Source organism: Mobula hypostoma, chromosome X1 (genome assembly GCF_963921235.1).
Source record: "Mobula hypostoma chromosome X1, sMobHyp1.1, whole genome shotgun sequence".
Classification (NCBI taxonomy): domain Eukaryota; kingdom Metazoa; phylum Chordata; class Chondrichthyes; order Myliobatiformes; family Myliobatidae; genus Mobula; species Mobula hypostoma.
The window spans coordinates 60,968,934-60,983,806 of NC_086128.1; the positions used below are offsets into that span (position 1 = coordinate 60,968,934).

The window sequence follows — 14,873 nt, forward strand, 5'->3', positions numbered from 1 at the left end:
AGGTACGCCTGTACTCCTTGTTAATGCAAATATCTAATGTGGCAGCAACTCAATGCATTAAAAGCATGCAGACGTAGTCAAGAGGTTCAGTTGTTGTTCAGACCAAACATCAGAATGGGGAGGGAATGTGATCGAAGTGACTTTGACCATGGAGTGATTGTTGGTGCCAGATCAGTTGGTTTGAGTATCTCAGACACTGCTGACCTCCTGCAATTTTCACACACAGTCGTTTCTTGAGTTTACAGAGAATGGTGTGAAAAACAAAAAAAAAAATCCAGTGAGTGGCAGCTCTATGGGTGAAAATGCCTTTAATGAGAGAGGTCAGAGTGGTTCAAGCTGACAGGAAGGTGACAGTAACTCAGATAAGTGCTGGAGCGTTTGGAAAGAATCAAGTTGGATAAGTCACCAGGACCAGACGGGATGTACCCCAGGCTACTGTGGGAAGCGAGGGAGGAGATTGCTGAGCCTCTGGCAATGATCTTTGCATCATCAATGAGGACGGGAGAGGTTCCGGAGGATTGGAGTGTTGCAGATGTGGTTCCCTTATTCAAAAAAGGGAGTAGAGTCAAATATCGCTGTGATGATTGTACATTCTAATATCAATTGTTTGGCGACAATAAAGTATAAAGTATAAAAGAGATGTCCCAGGAAATTATAGCCCAGTGAGTCTTACTTCAGTGGTTGGTAAGTTGATGGAGAAGATCCTGAGAGGCAAGATTTATGAACATTTAGAGAGGCGTAATATGATTAGGAATAGTCAGCATGGCTTTGTCAAAGGCAGGTCATGCCTTACGAGCCTGATTAAATTTTTTGAGGATGTGATTAAACACATTGATGAAGGTACAGCCATAGATGCAGTGTATATGGATTTTATCAAGGCATTTGATAAGGTACCCCATGCAAGGCTTATTGAGAAAGTAAGGAGGCATGGGATCCAAGGGGACATTGCTTTGTGGATCCAGAATTGGCTTGCCCACAGAAGGCAAAGAGTGGTTGTAGACGGGTCATATTCTGCATGGAGGTTAGTGACCAGTGGTGTGCCTCAGGGATCTGTCCTGGGACCCTTACTCTTTGTGATTTTTATAAATGACCTGGATGAGGAAGTGGAGGGGTGGGTTAGTAAATTTGCTGATGACGCAAAGGTTGGGTGTGTTGTGGGTGGTGTGGAGGGCTGTCAGAGGTTACAGCGGGACATTGATAGGATGCAAAACTGGGCTGAGAAGTGGCAGATGGAGTTCAACTCAGATCAATGTGAGGTGATTCATTTTGGTAGGTCAAATATGATGACAGAATATAGTATTAATGGTAAGACTCTTGGCAGTGTGGAGGATCAGAGGGATCTTGGGGTCCGAGTCCATAGGACACTCAAAGCTGCTGCACAGGTTGACTCTGTGGTTAAGAAGGCATACGGGGCATTGGCCTTCATCAATCATGGGATTGAGTTTAGGAGCCGAGAGGTAATGTTACAGCTATATCGGACCCTGTCAGACCCCACTTGGAGTACTGCGCTCAGTTCTGGTTGCCTCACTACAGGAAGGATGTGGAAACCATAGAAAGGGTGCAGAAGAGATTTACAAGGATGTTGCCTGGATTGGGCAGCATGCCTTATGAGAATGGGTTGAGTGAACTTGGCCTTTTCTCCTTGGAGCGATGGAGGATGAGAGGTGACCTGATAGAGGTGTACAAGATAATGAGAGGCATTGATCGTGTGGATAGTCAGAGGCTTTTTCCCAGGGCTGAAATGGCTAGCACGAGAGGGCACAGTTTTAAGGTGCTTGTAAGTAGGTACAGAGGGGAATCAGGGGTAAGTTTTTTACAGAGAGTGGTGAGTGTGTGGAATGGGCTGCCGGCGAGGTTGGTGGAGGTGGAAACGACAGGGTCTTTTAAGAGTCTCCTGGATGGGCACATGGAGCTCAGGAAAATAGAGGACTATGGGTAAAGTCTAGGTAGTTCTAAGATAGGGAGATGTTTGGCACAGCTTGATGGGCCGAAGGGCCTGTATTGTGCTGTATGTCTTCTATGTTTTCTATGTTTCTAACCACACATTACAACAGTGGTGTGCAGAAGAGCATCTCTAAACGCACCACACATCAAACCTTAAAGTGGATGGACTACAGCAGCAGAAGACCACAAACGTACACTCAGTGACCACTTAGGTACAGGAGGTATCTAATAAAGTGTACACTTGCATGTATTAGGAATTTGCTGTAGTGTGTTGGTCAGGGTACAACATGCAAGAAAAAATAACATTCACTAATTATAAAGAATTCTATGAAGAATAAATTTAGAGGTTAAGGCAGCGATATGGAATAAAATATGCATCACTACATAAATACCAGCATTAATTTACAATGTAAACAGCATTGTAAAAAGTGGTTTGAAGTGCTTTCAGTGCAGTGACTGGGGTATAGATGTGGAGGTGGGGTGGGCTTAACCCGGAATTTGTGTGAGGAGATGGTCGTTGTGGTCTCTTCCTTGCGTGGTTGATGATACTTGCGTTTGAAAGGTGTCTGAAGAGGTACAACTAGAGAAGAAAATCAGACTGTTCAGAGAGTGGGGAATGAAGTTCTGGGGACCCTCTCTGCCTCACTTGCAACAGTGACAGGCTTTTATATAAAGCCTTTGTTTGCAAAGTGTTCCAAGTGATGTTTCAGGCAATGGACAGCAGTGTAGCATAAATGGACGCCATGGTTGTGTAGCAGTTAGTGCAACGCTTTACAGGGGCAGCGATCACCAGTGACCGTGGTTCTGTCTGTGAGGAGTTCATACATTCTCTCCAAGCGTTTTAATTCTGATTTCCATTTCCGTTCCAACATGTCAGTCCTCTTGTGCTAAGTTGAGGCCACCCTCAGGGTGGAGGAGAAACGCCTTATATTCCGTCTGGGTAGCCTCCAACCTTGATGGCATGAATATCAGTTTCTCCTTCCAGTAAATAAGTTTCCACCTCTCCCACCTTTATACCTCTCTTCTCCTGCCTATCACTTCCCCCCAGGTCCCCTCCTTCCCTTTCTCCCACTCTTCTATCCTATCAGATTCCTTCCTCTCCAGCCCTTGACCTTTTCCATCCACCTGGCTTCACCTAACACCTTCCAGCTAACCTCCTTCCCCTTACCCCCACCTTTTTATTCTGGCATGCTTCCCCCTTCACTGTACGTTTTAATCTTTCAATGTACATGTGACAAACAAAGCTAAACTCTAATCTCTGGAGACAAACTGTCAACCAACATCTTTCATAGACTCGTTAGATTCTGGACTAGTTCGTGAGGATTGGAGGGTGGCTAATGTATCCCCACTTTTTGAAAAAGGAGGGAGAGAGAAACCGGGGAATTATAGACCGGTTAGCCTAACGTCGGTGGTGGGGAAACTGCTGGAGTCAGTTATCAAAGATGTGATAACAGCACATTTGGAAAGCGGTGAAATCATCGGACAAAGTCAGCATGGATTTGTGAGAGGAAAATCATGTCTGCCGAATCTCATAGAATTTTTTGAGGATGTAACTAGTAGAGTGGATAGGGGAGAACCAGTGGATGTGGTATATTTGGATTTTCAAAAGGCTTTTGACAAGGTCCCACACAAGAGATTAGTGTGCAAACTTAAAGCACACGGTATTGGGGGTAAGGTATTGATGTGGATAGAGAATTGGTTAGCAGACAGGAAGCAAAGAGTGGGAATAAACGGGACCTTTTCAGAATGGCAGGCGGTGACTAGTGGGGTACCGCAAGGCTCAGTGCTGGGACCCCAGTTGTTTACAATATATATTAATGACTTGGATGAGGGAATTAAATGCAGCATCTCCAAGTTTGCGGATGACACGAAGCTGGGTGCCAGTGTTAGCTGTGAGGAGGATGCTAAGAGGATGCGGAGTGACTTGGATAGGTTGGGTGAGTGGGCAAATTCATGGCAGATGCAATTTAATGTGGATAAATGTGAAGTTATCCACTTTGGTGGCAAAAATAGGAAAACAGATTATTATCTGAATGGTGGCCGATTAGGAAAAGGGGAGGTGCAACGAGACCTGGGTGTCATTATACACCAGTCATTGAAAGTGGGCATGCAGGTACAGCAGGCGGTGAAAAAGGCGAATGGTATGCTGGCATTTATAGCGAGAGGATTCGAGTACAGGAGCAGGGAGGTACTACTGCAGTTGTACAAGGCCTTGGTGAGACGACACCTGGAGTATTGTGTGCAGTTTTGGTCCCCTAATCTGAGGAAAGACATCCTTGCCATAGAGGGAGTACAAAGAAGGTTCACCAGATTGATTCCTGGGATGGCAGGACTTTCATATGAAGAAAGACTGGATGAACTGGGCTTGTACTCGTTGGAATTTAGAAGATTGAGGGGGGATCTGATTGAAACGTATAAAATCCTAAAGGGATTGGACAGGCTAGATGCAGGAAGATTGTTCCCAATGTTGGGGAAGTCCAGAACGAGGGGTCACAGTTTGAGGATAAAGGGGAAGCCTTTTAGTACCGAGATTAGGAAAAACTTCTTCACACAGAGAGTGGTGAATCTGTGGAATTCTCCGCCACAGGAAACAGTTGAGGCCAGTTCATTGGCTATATTTAAGAGGGAGTTAGATATGGCCCTTGTGGCTACGGGGATCAGGGGGTATGGAGAGAAGGCTGGTACAGGGTTCTGAGTTGGATGATCAGCCATGATCATAATAAATGGCGGTGCAGGCTTGAAGGGCCGAATGGCCTACTCCTGTACCTATTTTCTATGTTTCTATAAACCTACAGATTCCCATAGTTATCTTGACGATACCTCTTGTCACCCTATCTCCTGTAAGAATGATATTCCCTTCTCTGAGCCTCGTCACCTCTGCCGCATCTGTTATTAGGACACAGCTTCCCATTCCAGGACATCAGAGATGGGTTTCCTTCTCTCTACTATTGATGCTACCCTCCTCCATTTCCCATACATCTGCACTCACCCCATCTTCCCACTGCCATAATAGTGATAGAGTCCCTCTTGTCCTTACCTACCACCCCATCAGCCTCCACATCCAACACATCGTCCTCCGCAACTTCTATCATCTCCAAAGGGCTCCTATCATTAAACTTACCTTTACCTCCCCTACTCTCCATTTTCTGCAGGGATCACTCCCTCCACGATTCCCTTGTCCATTCATCCCTCCCCACTAATCTCCCTCCAGGCACTTAACACAGCCTATGTACTACACCAGCCCATTCACCTCCTCCTTCACCTCCATTCAGAGCACCAAATAGTCCTTCCAGGTGAGGCAACACTTCACCTGTGAATCTGCTGGGTTCACCTATTGTGTGTGATGTTCCTGATGCAGCCTCCTCTACAATGGTGAGACCCGTCGTAAATTGGGGGATCATTTCGTTGAGCATCTCTGCACCATCCACCACAAGCAGGACTTCCTGGTGGCCAAACATTTGATTTCCATTCCCGTTCTGACGTGTCGATCCATGGCCTCCTCTCGTGCCAAGATGAGGCCACCCTCAGGGTCGTGGAGCAACATCTCATATTCCGTCTGGGTAGCCTCCAACCTGATGGCATCAATATCGATTTATCCTTCCGTTGAATAAAAATTCCCCACCCCCCCTTTCCCCACACTGACCTTTTACTACTTCTCACCTGCCTATTACTCTCCCCCACCCCCTGTGATCCCTCCTCCTTCCCTTCCTCCTATGGTCCACTCTCCTCTCCGATCAGATTCCTTCTTCTCCAGCCCTTTATCTTTCCCACCAACCTGGCCTTACCTGTCACCTTCCAGCTAGCCTCCTCCCCGTCCCCCCACCTTTTCATTCTGGCACCTTCTCCCTTCCTTCTCAGTCCTGATGAAGGGTCTCAGCCCGAAACATCGACTGTTTATTCTTTTCCGTAGATGCTACCTGACCTGCTGTGTTCTTCCAGTGTTTTGTGTGCATTTCTTTAATCTGTAACTTTATTTTTTTCCTTTACAACTAGAGGAGATGAAAAACAGGCATTTCAGAGAGTGGGGAATCAGATTTTCCTGGCCTTACTTGCAATAGGAAAAGGCTTTTATGTAAAGCCTTAGTTTGCAAAACGTTTTTCAAGTAATGTTAAGAATATATTAGAGCAGCTTGCAAGGCATTGGGGCTAAGTCTGGGATTCCCAGGCAATAAACAGTGCCAAAAGGCTGGATATTCGGTAGAGCAGGGCTGGAATTACAGCATGGTCTGCTGCTTCAGGCACTGATTCTAAGGACCCAGTGAGGAGAGGGTGTGTCCTGGGACTTCAGCTACGGAAACACAACTTACTCCAAAACCATGTCTCCCAGGGCATCGCTGAAGACATTGCACATTTTCCCCGTGGGCTTAGTTTACTCTGACTTCCCAAAGGCGTACAGGCTGGTGGTTGAATTGGCTGACAGGAAAGTGGGCAGAATCAGAATCAGGTTTATTATCACTGACGTATGATGTCAAATTTGTTGTTTTGTGGCAGCAGTACAAAGTTCAAAGTAAATATATTATCAAAGTACATGTATGTCAGCACGTACAAGCCTGACATTCATTTTCCTGCGGGCATTCACAGTCAATAGAAAGACAGAATAGGATCAATGAAAAACCGCACACGACAGAGACAGACAAACAACCAACATGCAAAAGACAACAAACTGTAAATACAAAAGAAAAGAAGAAATATGTAAAAATATAATAAATAAGCAACAAATATCGAGAATACAAGTTGTAGAGTCCTTGAAAGTGAGTCCATTGGTTGTGGAATCAGTTCAGAGTTGAGTTGAGTGAAGTTATCCACGCCGGTTCAAGAGCCTGATGGTTGAGGGGTAATATCTTCCTGAACTTGTTGAGGTGGGACCTGAGGCTCCTGTAACTTCCTGATGGCAGCACCGAGAAGAGAAGCATGAAGTAGATACAGGGGACCTTGATGATGGATGCTGCTTTCCTTGTAGATGTGCTCAGTGTTGGGGAGGGCTTTGCCTGTGAAAGACTGGGCCGTATCCGCTACTTTTTCTAACCTTTTTTGTTCAAGAGCATTGGTGTTTCAATACCAAACTGTGATACAACCCATCAATACACTCTCTACGGTGTATCTATAGAAGTTTGTCAAAGTTTTAGATGACAGGCTGTATCTATGCAAGCTTCTAAGCAAGTAGGATCTATGCACCTCCAAGTAGAGGCACTGACGAGCCTTCTTGGTAATGGTACTTTCATGCTGAACCCACGACAGATCCTGTGAAATGACAACACCGATGAATTTTCTTGCAAGCATTCAGTAAATAAAAGAAACAACAAAAAAACAAGCAAAATAATAATAAATAATTAAGCAATATGTGGGAACAGTTCAGTGATGAGGCAAGTGAAGTTGAGTGAAATTTCCCCTTTGCTTCAAGTTGGTTGAGGGGTAATGACTGTTCCTGAACCTGGTCCTGAAGAATGTGTAAGGGGCCAGAACAGAATGTAGAGATCCCAGAGGGAGAAAGGGACGGTGGTTGTGGGGTGAGATGGAGGAGCTTGTGTACAATAGTCAGTCTGAGGTAGTGGTGTTGCTCAGCTGGGGAGTAATAGATGAAGTGGTTGAAGCAGGTTCAATGTTGACGTTTAAAGTTAATTTGGATAGATATATGGACAGGAAAGGAATGGAGGGTTATGGGCTGAGTGCAGGTCGGTGGGACTAGGTGAGAGTAAGCGTTCGGCACGGACTAGAAGGGCCGAGATGGCCTGTTTCCGTGCTGTAGTTGTTATATGGTTATAATGGGACCTGTGCAGGACTTATTCCAGTTTTTGTTGTATCCCTGGCCAGGTCTGATCACACTGGACGAACTGCATCAGCGCGTGCTGAAAGGAAGAGGCAAGTTTGCTCAAGACGTCAGTCAGTGAGTACAGCGGGAATCATTGTGCTGGGCTGTTGGATTGATGAGTAACACCTATACCTGCCCTCACCTAATGGCAGCCAATAACCAAGTCTGTCTGGACTTGGACGGAGATGAGGAGGAACTGCTTTTCCCAGAGGGTGGTGAATCTGTGGAACTCTCTGCCCAATGAAGCAGTGGAGGCTACCTCAGTAAATATATTTAAGACAAGGTTGGATATATTTTTGCACTGAAGGGGAATTAAGGGTTATGGGGAAAAGGCAGGTAGGTGGAGGTGAGTCCATGGCCAGATCAGCCATGATCTTATTGAATGGCAGAGCAGGCTCGACGGGCCAGATGGCCGACTCCTGCTCCTAGTTCTTATGTTCAGAGCTGTGAGGGAGGTCACCTGGCCCATCGGTTACCTTTGTGTATTCATTCATCACCAAGTGTTTGCCAACTCATCGAGTGTTCATCATGGATTAACTTCGCAGGGCCTTACAGGCAGAGTGTTGTAGTGATTGTACAGAGGGATTGACTGAGCAGATGAGTTGTATGGACCATAGTTCTGGTAGATCTCAGAATCAGTTTTATCATCACTGACACAAAGTTGTTTTGCGGCAGCAGTATATTGCAGTTCCTAAAAATTACTCTAAGCTATAAGAAGAAAATATAAATTTGATAAATAAATATTGCAAAAAGAACAAAACGGTGAGGTAATGTTCGTAGGTTCATGGACCTTCCAGCAACCTGATAGTGCAGAGGAAGAAGCTGCTTGTAAAGTGTTGAGTGTGTGCCTTCAGGCTCCTGTACCACCTCCAGAGGTGGCACTGAGAAGAGGGTGTATTCTTCCTGGTGAGGATCATTCATGATGGACGCTACCTTCTTGAGGCATCGCTTTCAAAGATGTCCTCAACAGTGTGGGACCTAAGGCTGCTGTACCTCATTCCTGATGGTAGTAGGGTGAAGAGACCATGGCCTGGGTGGAGGGGGTACCTGATGATGATGAACCTTGGGGGACTGAATGGTCTCCTTCTCCTCAACATGTGCACAGTGCCCGATCTGTTTCTTTGTCCATCTGTTGTCTCTTCCACCCTCCAGCTGGTGATGTGAAACTGATAATTGCTTTACATTTTCCCACTTTAAATTCCTTGGCATAATCATTTCAGAGGATCTGTCATGGGTCCAGCATATAACTGCCATTACAAAGAAGGCCTCTACTTTCTTAGAAGTTTGACAAACTTCTATAGATGCACGGTAGGGAGTATATTGACTAGTTGCATCACAGCTTTGTATGGGAACACTAATTCCCTTGATGGGGAAAGACTACAAAAAGTAGTGGATACGGTCCAGTCCATTACAGGTAAAGCCCTCCCACTGAACTGAAAAAACGTGTGCGAGCAAGGAGGCCTACAAACCTGACTCAGTTATACCAGTTCTGTCTGGAGGAATGGAACAGTATTCCAGCAACTTACTGTGAGAAGCTTGTGGAAGGCTACCCAAAATGTTTGACCCAAGTTAAACAATTTGAAGGCAATGCTACCAAATACTAACAAAGTGTATGTAAACTTCTGACCCACTGGGAAAGTGATCAAAAAAATAAAAGCTGAAATAAATCATTCTCTCTACTATTATTCTGACATTTCACATTCTTAAAATAGTGATCCTAACTGACCTAAGACAGACAACACACATCGAAGTTGCTGGTGAACGCAGCAGGCCAGGCAGCATCTCTAGGAAGAGGTACAGTCGACGTTTCGGGCAGACTTTGTATCAGTGATGATAAAACTGATTCTGAGATCTACCAGAACTATGGTCCATACAACTCATCTGCTCAGTCAATCCCTCTGTACAATCACTACAACACTCTGCCTGTAAGGCCCTGCGAAGTTAATCCATGATGAACACTCGATGAGTTGGCAAACACTTGGTGATGAATGAATACACAAAGGTAACCGATGGGCCAAGTGACCTCTGAACATAAGAAATAGGAGCAGGAGTCAGCTATCCGGCCCATTGACCAGCAACTTTGATGTGTGTTGCTTGAATTTCCAGCATCTGCAGAATTCCTCGTGTTTGCGTGACCTAAGACAGGGAATGTTTTAACCATATAACAATGACAGCACGGAAACAGGCCATCTCGGCCCTTCTAGTCCGTGCCAAACTCCTACTCTCACCTAGTCCCACCGACCTGCACTCGGTCCATAATCCTCCATTCCTTTCCTGTCCATATATCTATCCAATTTAACTTTAAATGACAACATCGAACCTGTCTCAACCACTTCTGCTGGAAGCTCATTCCACACAGCTACCACTCTCTGAGTAAAGAAGTTCCCCTCATGTCACCGCTAAATTTTGTCCTCTAATTCTCAACCCATGTCCTCTTGTTTGAATCTTCCCCACTCTCAATGGAAAAAGCCTATCCATGTCAACTCTATCTATCCCCCTCATAATCTTAAACACCTCTATCAAGTCCCCCCTCAACCTTCTACGCTCCAAAGAATAAAGACCTAACTTGTTCAACTTTTCTCTGTAATTTAGGAGATGAAACCCAGGCAACATTTTAGTAAACTTCCTCTATACTCCCTCAATTTTATTGACATCTTTCCTATAATTCAGTGACCACAACTGTACACAATACTCCAAATTTGGCCTCTCCAATGCCTTATAAAATTTCAACATTGCATCCCAACTCCTATACTCAATGCTCTGATTTATAAAGGCCAGCATACCGAAAGCTTTCTTCACCACCCTATCCACATGAGATTCCACCTTCAGGGAACTATGCACCATTATTCCTAGATCCCTCTGTTCTACAGCATTCTTCAATGCCCTACCATTTACCATGTATGTCCTATTTTGATTAGTCCTACCAAAATGTAGCACCTCACATTTATCAGCATTAAACTCCATCTGCCATCTTTCAGCCCACTCTTCTAACTGGCCTAAATCTCTCTGCAAGCTTTGAAAACCACAACGCCATATCATCCACAACGCCACCTATCTTAGTATTATCTGCATACTTACTCATCCAATTTACCACCCCATCATCCAGATCATTAATATATATGACAAACAATGTTGGACCCAGTATAGATCCCTGAGGCACACCACTAGTCACCGGCCTCCAATCTGACAAACAGTTTTCCACCACTACTCTCTGGCGTCTCCCATCCAGCCACTGCTGAATCTATTTTACTACTTTGATATTAATGCCTAATGATTGAACCTTCCTTAACTAACCTTCCGTGTGGAACCTTGTCAAAGACCTTACTGAAGTCCATATAGACAACATCCACCGCTTTACCCTCATCAACTTTCCTAGTAACCTCTTCAAAAAATTCAATAAGATTTGTCAAACATGACCTTCCACACACAAATCCAGGTTGACTGTTCCTAATCAGACCCTGTCTATCCAGATAATTATATATACCATCTCTAAGAATACTTTCCATCAATTTACCCACCACTGACGTCAAACTCACAGGCCGATAATTGCCAGGTTTACTCTTAGAACCCTTTTTAAACAATGGAACAACATGAGCAATACGCCAATCCTCCGGCACCATCCCCGTTTCTAATAACATTTGAAATATTTCTGTCAGAGCCCCTGCTATTTCCACACTAACTTCCCTCAAGGTCCCAGGGAATATCTTGTCCGGACCCGGAGACTTATCCACATTTATATTCCTTAAAAGTGTCAGTACTTCCTCTTCTTTAATCATCATACTTTCCATAACTTCCCTACCTGTTTCCCTTACCTTACACAATTCAATATCCTTCTCCTTAGTGAATACCGAAGAAAAGAAATTGTTCAAAATCTCCCCCATCTCTTTTGACTCCACACATAGCTATCCACTTTCATTCTCTAAGGGACCAATTTTATCCCTCACTATCCCTTTGCTATTAATATAACTGTAGAAACCCTTCGGATTTATTTTCACCTTACTTGCTAAAGCAACCTCATATCTTTTAGCTTTTCTAATTTCTTTCTTAAGATTCTTTTTACATTCTTTATATTCCTCGAGCACCTCATTAACTCCAAGCTGCCTATATTTATTGTAAATCCCTCTCTTTTTCCAAACCAAGTTTCCTATATCCCTTGAAAACCATGGCTCTCTCAAACTTTTAACCTTTTCTTTCAACCTAACAGAAACATAAAGATTCTGTACCCTCAAAATTTCACCTTTAAATGACCTCCATTTCTCTATTACATCCTTCCCATAAAACAAATTGTCCCAATCCACTGCTCCTCAATCCTTTCGCATCTCCTCAAAGTTAGCCTTTCTCCAGTCAAAAATCTCAATCCTAGGTCCAGTCCTATCCTTCTCCATAATTATATTGAAACTAATGGTATTGTGATCACTGGACCGGAAGTGCTCCCCAACACATACCTCCGTCACCTGCCCTATCTCATTCCCTAACAGGAGATCCAACACTGCCCATTCTCTCATTGGTACCTCTATGTACTGCTGCAAAAAAACTACCCTGCACACATTTGACAAACTCTAAACCATCCAGCCTTTTACAGAATGGGCTTCCCAGTCTGTGTGTGGAAAATTAAAACCTCCCACAATCACAACCTTGTGCTTACTATGAATATCTGTTATATCCTTACAAATTTGCTCCTCCAGTTCTTGGTCCCCTTTAGGTGGTCTATAATACACCCCTATAAGAGTTACTACACCTTTCCTATTCCTCAATTCCACCCAAATAGCCTCCCTGGACGAGTCCTCTAATCTATCCTGCCAGAGCACAGCTGCCATATTTTCTCTGACAAGCAATGCAATACCTCCCCCTCTTGCCCCCCCCCTATTCTATCACACCTGAAGCAAAGAAATCCTGGAATATTTAGTTGCCAATCACACCCCTCCTACAACTACGTTTCACTAATAGCTACATCATATTTCCAGATATCAATCCATCCTCTAAGCTCATCACCTTTCTTACAATGCTCCTACCATTAAAATAGATGCATTTAAGAAACTCTCCACCTCTTACTCTGTTTTTATCCTTAATGGAGCAACCAACTTTGTTATCTTTTACTTCCTTGTTCCCTACATCTTTGGTCTGATTGCTCCCGTTCTCTGTCCCCTGCCTATCCTCCCTCACACACTGTCTACTAGCTTTCTCTATTCGTGAACTAACCTCCTCTCTTTTAGGCTCTTTAATTTGACTCCCTCCCCCCAACCATTCTAGTTTAAAGTCACCTCAGTAGCCCTCACAAATCTCCCCGCCAGGATATTGGTCCCCCTAGGATTCAAGTGTAACCCGTCCTTTTTGTACAGGTCATGCCTGTGCCAAAAGATCCAAAAACTTGAATTCCTGCCCCCTGCTCCAATCCCTCAGTCACGCATTTATCCTCCACCTAATTGCATTCCTACTCTCACTGTCACGTGGCACAGGCAGTAATCCCGAGATTACTACCTTTGCGGTCCTTTTTCTCAACTCCCTTCCTAACTCCCTATATTCTCCTTTCAAGACCTCTCCCCTTTTCCTACCTATGTCATTGGTACCTATATGTACCACGACCTCTGGCTCCTCTCCCTCCCACTTCAGGATATCTTGGACACGATCAGAAATATCCCGGACCCTGGCGCCAGGGAGGCAAACTACCATCCGGGTCTCTGGACTGTGTCCACAGAATCGCCTATCTGACCCCCTTACTATCGAGTCCCTTATCACAACTGCCCTCCTCTTCCTTTCCCTACCCTTCTGAGCTACAGGGCCGGACTCTGTGCCAGAGGCACGGCCACTGTCGCTTCCCCCGGGTAAGCTGTCCCCCCCAACAGTACTCAAACAGGAGTACCTATTGTTAAGGGGCACAGCCACAAGGGTACTCTCTATTACCTGACTCTTCCCCTTCCCCACTCCTAACCGTGACCCACTTGTCTGCCTCCCGTGGCCCCGGTGTGACCACCTGCCTGTAACTGCTCTCTATCAACTCCTCACTCTCCCTGACCAGACGAAGGTCATCGAGCTGCAGCTCCAGTTCCCTAACGCGGTCCCTTACGAGCTGCATCTCGGCGCACCTGGTGCAGATGTGGACGTCCCGGAGGCTTGGAGATTTCCTAGGATTAAATGTCAGGAATTGTGAAAAACTGAGTTTCAATGTATTTGGCTAAGGTGTATGTAAACTTCTGACTTCAAATGTATGTACTTTGATAAAAAGTTTACTTTGAACTTTGAACTTATTCCTTAGCATTCAGCTACCTTATTTTCTCCTGACTTTCTTATCCAGGGACGATCTCATCCGAGCCATAAAGAAGCTGAAATCGTTGGGCAATGGCTTTACCATTATCCCAGTGGGAGGCAGGTACCTGGTGCAGTCTGTCCCTGCAGAACTCAACATGGATCACACAGTGGTGCTGCAGATCGCAGAGGTAGGTGCCCTGCTTTCCCAAGGCCATGCTGTTATACACAGCATGGATAACCTAACAGAGTCAGGCATCCCAGGACATCCTGAAGAAGGGTCTTGGCCCGAAACATCAACTATTTATTCCTCTCCATAGATGCTGCCAGGCCTGCTGAGTTTCTCCAGCATTTGGTGTGTATGTTTTCCAGGATCCTTGTCAGAATACGACACTGAGCTGAGCCTAATTGCGGAGCGGGAGACATTAGGGTTTTAAGGGCTGTAGGATTGGCTGGTAATTATGACGTATTTGCAATGGGGCTTGTGTACGAGGATGTGTCTGTGTGTGTGTGTGAGAGAGAGACCGACCCTTAAAGCTTCCACAGCTTCCAGTAAGATGGCAGCATGTTCAATTGCAGTGGCTTCTACGGGGTCAACCAAAGGTGTTACCGTCTTTTTAAAAAAATTTTTGCAATTGCAAGACCATGCTAGATATTACGAAGTTGCTCGTTGGCGGGGAAACTGAAGGGGCTGGACTTGCTGCAGACCGTGCTGCTGCCTGTGTCAGGGAGACGTCGGAGGAGGTGTGCAGCCGCACAGCAAGTGATTGTCTTAGTCACTTTCCTTGTCATCGCGAGACCCTGCTGGACAACGTTCCCGTGGAATGCTGCAAGTCGGGTTCACTGACTTATCGCGAGACGGCAGGGCGAGCTGTGA

General features: G+C 45.1%; 1 protein-coding gene across 1 annotated transcript in view; it reads left to right on the forward strand.

Annotated features, from left to right (window-relative positions):
- The window catches only part of snf8 (SNF8 subunit of ESCRT-II), a 33,802-nt gene that overhangs the window by 12,196 nt on the left and 6,733 nt on the right, over window positions 1–14,873 (forward strand). Inside the window, exons 5-6 of the mRNA XM_063037819.1 lie at window positions 7,756–7,828; window positions 14,046–14,187. Of these exons, the coding sequence (XP_062893889.1) occupies window positions 7,756–7,828; window positions 14,046–14,187 (215 nt within the window). The remainder of the gene's footprint in view (window positions 1–7,755; window positions 7,829–14,045; window positions 14,188–14,873) is intronic.